This window comes from Corylus avellana, chromosome 7 (genome assembly GCF_965113065.1).
Source record: "Corylus avellana chromosome 7, dhCorAvel1.hap1.2, whole genome shotgun sequence".
In the NCBI taxonomy this organism is placed as follows: Eukaryota; Viridiplantae; Streptophyta; class Magnoliopsida; order Fagales; family Betulaceae; genus Corylus; species Corylus avellana.
The window spans coordinates 8,093,453-8,098,235 of record NC_142496.1 but is presented as its reverse complement, the minus strand read 5'-3'; the positions used below and the strand labels follow the sequence as shown (position 1 = coordinate 8,098,235).

Below are 4,783 nucleotides of genomic sequence, written 5' to 3'. Positions count from 1 at the left end.
GAGTGTTTTATAGGATACCCAAATGGAAGTCAGTCATGACATTCATGAGTTTGTTGGACTAACATCTTTGGAGCTTCCATGTGACTCAACAGTGAAAGATTATTGGATTTAGTTTAGCTGCTAAAAAAACAAAAAATTACAGCACATTTTCAGTAGTTTTTCCAACAGTTCAAATTTAATTATCTGCAGATATATATTAACCTGGACCTTGCCTGATGGTATTAGTTAAACATGGAAGATTTTTACCATATGATCTGATGCATCAACCACCTTCATTTCCCAAGAGAATGGCTACATGGAAGAATGAAGAAAGTATGCTTATTATCCCTTTCAAAATTGTATTTATTTGCCTAGTTGAACTAGAGTGGCTGTGAGGTTCTGATCTGCTGCAGAGACTCTGTAGGCAGCTGGTTTGAAGCATCTGATAATGCTATAGCAGCTGCTGCTGTCATGGTTTGGTATTGAGGAGGCAATGGAGCAGCTTGGTGAGTGTAGTAAACTTGTTCATGATTTGGATGGTTGGTGTATTCAAACCCATAATTCCCAGCAGCAGATGAAGCAACAGCTATAGACTGAGATGGATGAAACCCTGCATATTGTTGCTGAAACTGCCTAGATGGGACTTGAACAAATTGAGGATTCGCTGCCGCCACAGCTGTTCTGTATATGCTGGAAGCCATTTCCGACTTAGCAGCGGTCGTCGTCTTTGTGGGGTAGATGGGTGGAATTGCATCCTTGTAAGCTGCAGAGGCAGCAAACATGGCAGGATGTGCAGCCGCTCCGGTCGTGTCGGCTATGTTAGATTGCATAGACATGTTGTATGATTGTGCCTGTGCAACAGAGGGCATTACATACAACGAATGTTGCTGATCTGTTGGGTGATGAAGCTGCTGCTGTGAAGTTGGAGCATACACTTGGTAGTAAGATGACATTGGCGCTTGACCTGTGGCTGCAGGGTGAGGCATGTAATGTGCACTGGCATGAAGAAACTGTTGTTGCTGCTGTTGATCCAAAATGTAGCCAGAATCCTGAACTTGTTGCTGTTGGGTGGTTCGGGAACTTGAATCAGGAATCTCATTCTTTGTACTTGGGCTATTAGGAGATCTGTTGTCTCTATGGGCAGCATGAACTTGGTCTTGATAGTACAAAGGTTTTGAGACGGAGCTCGCAGATGCAATGCTACTATCGCTGGATAGTTGGAACGATGAAAATTGTTAGAATATAAATTAGATGATTAACATGATATCGGAGTTTGTCTCCTTTATTTTCCCCAATTTTAGGCTTTGTTTGGTAATGGGATAGGGTTGGCCCAAATACTGTTCATCACCATTTCCCAAAAAAATCAACATCAAAACATTTAAACTTTTTCACTTTTAATATCAAATCATTCACTTTTTATTATTATTCAAATAAAAAAATCACTACAAAACAAAACGTTTTCACTTTTCCATACCACTTTTTCATTTTTTTTATACAAAACATTCTTACTTTTTTTTACATCAATCTACATCAACTACAGTGTTTAGGCCATCCCATTTGCCAAACACCCCCTTAATTACATATTCTAAGTGTTTTGCAGTTTGACCTCACATGGGAGAGTGTTATAATATAAATTAAAGAGATCACACTACCGGGTTGATGTGGTGTGATCTCTCATAGCATTTGGTGGATGTAACGTGGATACTTGTTTTATATATAGTATTTTTTTTAAAAAAAATTAAATAATAAGAGCTGATTTAACAAAACTAACCAATTCAAAATGAGATTATTGTTTTCAAGATCAGAAAGGGAAAGGTAGGATCAGGTTAATTTTCAATCTTCCCCTCTGTTTCAAATGGAAACCATTGTTGGGCTCAAATCAAATAATTTCAGAAATACTCGTCGCAGTGAACAAAAAAGGCAAAAATAACTTCACTCTGATTATGAATTTCTTCAGATTATGACATGAGCAATCAGAGAAAGAAACTAGCACAATCAAGGGATAGAAAATAGAAAAAATTGGCGATATATACGCACCTGGCAACCGAATCCGGCGAAGGCAGACTATAACCTCCAGGTCCTCCACAAGCCTTCATATGCACTGGCTGCAGCGGCAATGGAGGCTTTCGAAACCCAACCGGAACCCCCTGATCCGATCTCTCATCATCGGAGAAAACCCGACTCGCCGTCTCATTAGAAACAGCCGTAGGAATAGCCGCTGACGCCGCAGTACTTGCAGAAGCCATAACTGTAGGAAGTGAAGGAGGAGGAGCAGACAAAACACCAAACGTATCATCTTGCTTCAACCCACTTGGCGCAAAACTTATCTGCGCAAACTGTTCCTCCATGCCAAGCTTCTGATCCTCAACACGAACACGAATAGGAGGCAGGTTAGACATGGAAGGCGACGAAGAAGATGACCCATATGATGAAGAGTTCTCCACCATAGGTGAATCGTGCATCGAATGCACATCATGAACATTGCTCGTCACCTGTTTGTTATTATCACCCAAAGAATTATCAGCTACCTGAGCCTCCAAATCGTTGCAAGAATCACTACCGCGAACCCCATCGAGATTTAACATGCACCCAGTTGCTGAATCAGACAGCCCTCTAGGAAGTAGCCCGGCATGGTTGAGCGCGTCGACGAACCACGTCTCGGACTTGGCATCGTCGAGGAGCGATCCCATGGAGGCTGCAGCCTCGGGCTTGGAGAAAAAGAGAAACAAACGCAGACGTGAAGCGGGTTTCAATTTCGTCCCTGAGGTCGTACGGTCGTACTCTTCGATCATGTTCTCCAGGTCTTCGTCGGTGGAGACGGATATAAGGGAGTCCAAATCTTCGTGGGGAAGCTGGTACTTGAGCGTGAAGGGTCGGCCGTTGAGGAGAGTGTGGGAGAGACGAGAGCAGAGGTCCGAGAGGGAGGAGTGGCGGTCGACGACCACGATGCGGGTCTCGCCGCTGACATAGCAGAGGGATTTGTCATGGGGGCGGGGGATGATGTGGCCGCCGTAGCTGCACATGAGGCGGAGCTTGGCGCCTGGGACAGGAGGGAGAGGCTCGTCGAGCCAGCTGGTTTCTGCGTGGCGGGAGCGCGGGGAGGAGTCGGCCGAGTCTGGGTAGTTCGCTTGGATGGTGGTGGCATTGGTGGTGGCGGCGGCGGTGGGGAGGGGTGGGAGAGGTGGTGGATCCATTGGAGATGGGGGGGCCTTTTCAGTTGAGGTTGTGGGTTTGGTGGAGGAAGAGTGGGGCTAATGGAAGTTGGTGCTTTTCATTATCTTGTGATACAAGATTGTCTTTTATTCTTTCCTGTTTGAGTTGGAGGTGAAAAAGTCATGGATCGGCCAACTTGTAATAATGTAATTGCCTTCATCCTTTACTACACACCTTTGAGTATTCAAATATTCAATGAGATGCTTGAAAGGCTACGGGATCTCTTGCTTGTTGAGTAACTTTTACGTAATAAGATTCCATCTAATTTTAAATAATTTGTATAATTATCAAAATTCAAGCCATTTTTTACATCCAACAATTTGAAAAATGATACTTATTAGTTAGAGAACCAGCCAAAAAGAATTTTTGTTATAAAATGTTTTTCTTTACTTTTAAAAGAGACGTTTCTTCTTCAATAAATTAAAAGACAGTTTTTAATTTAATGCTTTTATACAATATGAAACGTGAAAACCTAATAAAAATATACTAAATTCTCATTAGTAACATGTCATATAATAGGTTGCATTTTTTACAATATTCAATGCAAGATACGGCCTAAATTCACATAATTTAAAAATTTATAATTTCTTTAAAGTGGTAGAATCCTTATCCAACTTGTACATGTATATTGGTGAAAATTACAATCTCCATTTGCCATATATCATGTAATATAATCCTCTTTGTTCATCCACACGCTCCTTAATTTCTACTGGTTTTTTTTTTTTAATAATTTTTGGAGGATGGATGCATCATGCATGTTTCCACGTATGATATAAAGTTTGCGATGATATAGTTGTTTTTTTTTTTTTTTTTTTTTTTTTTGAGTTTGTGATGATAGTATTCACGTGCATGCACTTGAACTTTTATGGGAATTGGACCCCTCACATGAAGATATATATATATATTCTTTTATTTTTATTATGATGATTATTATTATTATTATTTTTGAAAAAAAAAAAGAGAAGAAGAGTACTATGAGTTTAGGTACGGTACATATAGATTAGCCCTTAGACAAATTTTGACAAGAAATCACAAACTTGACACAAATTTAATCGGTTTAAAATCAACCAGGGTTGGCTCGAATTAACCCATTTATTCACTTAATTCATAAAGTGACATGCATAATTCATATAAATTAAATTAGAATATTTTTACAGTTAATCAACAAAACTCTAAAAAGGATAAAATTCGTTTTTAAAATATACAATCATATAAAATAATTTTTTTAAATTCATATACATGTCGTATTTGGGTCAACCTAACATGATATGTTTATTAAAATGAGTTATGCAGGTCAAGTTGAATCAATGCAACCCTCCATAATTATTAAACGAGTTAAGGAGTCATGTTGTGTTAGGATTGATGAGTTTGATCCGTTTAATTAAATGAATCTATATACAAACTCAACACACTTACACATTTTTTCGGCCAAATGTTTATGGAGAGCATCATTCATCATGTCTCTTTTAAAATATGAACTAGTTAACAAAAATTGAAAAATAAGAAGGGAGGAGATCCATAGGCACTTTGTGGGCGATTGTAAACGCTAGTGCTTCAAAAGCAACCCTCACTTTAGAAAGTTGACCCTTTG

The 4,783-nt window shown here is 39.5% G+C and overlaps 1 protein-coding gene across 1 annotated transcript; it reads right to left on the bottom strand.

Annotated features, from left to right (window-relative positions):
* Positions 1-92: 92 nt before the first annotated feature.
* Positions 93-3,285, bottom strand: LOC132184595 (Octicosapeptide/Phox/Bem1p family protein). Its single transcript, XM_059598285.2, has 2 exons — positions 2,017-3,285; positions 93-1,188 (listed from the first exon to the last, which is right to left on the bottom strand). Exons 1-2 carry the CDS (start codon positions 3,171-3,173, stop codon positions 360-362), a joined length of 1,986 nt encoding a protein of 661 aa, XP_059454268.2. The 5' UTR covers positions 3,174-3,285; the 3' UTR covers positions 93-359.
* Positions 3,286-4,783: the final 1,498 nt, after the last annotated feature.

What these genes read in the sequence shown, in the direction of transcription:
- LOC132184595 (XM_059598285.2), bottom strand. Translation starts at nt 3,173, where the DNA reads ATGGATCCACCACCTCTCCCACCCCTCCCCACCGCCGCCGCCACCACC. An exon ending in TCGCCGGATTCGGTTGCCAG is followed by an intron (nt 1,189 to 2,016) that starts GTGCGTATATAT and finishes CCAACTATCCAG; the next exon opens with CGATAGTAGCATTGCATCTG.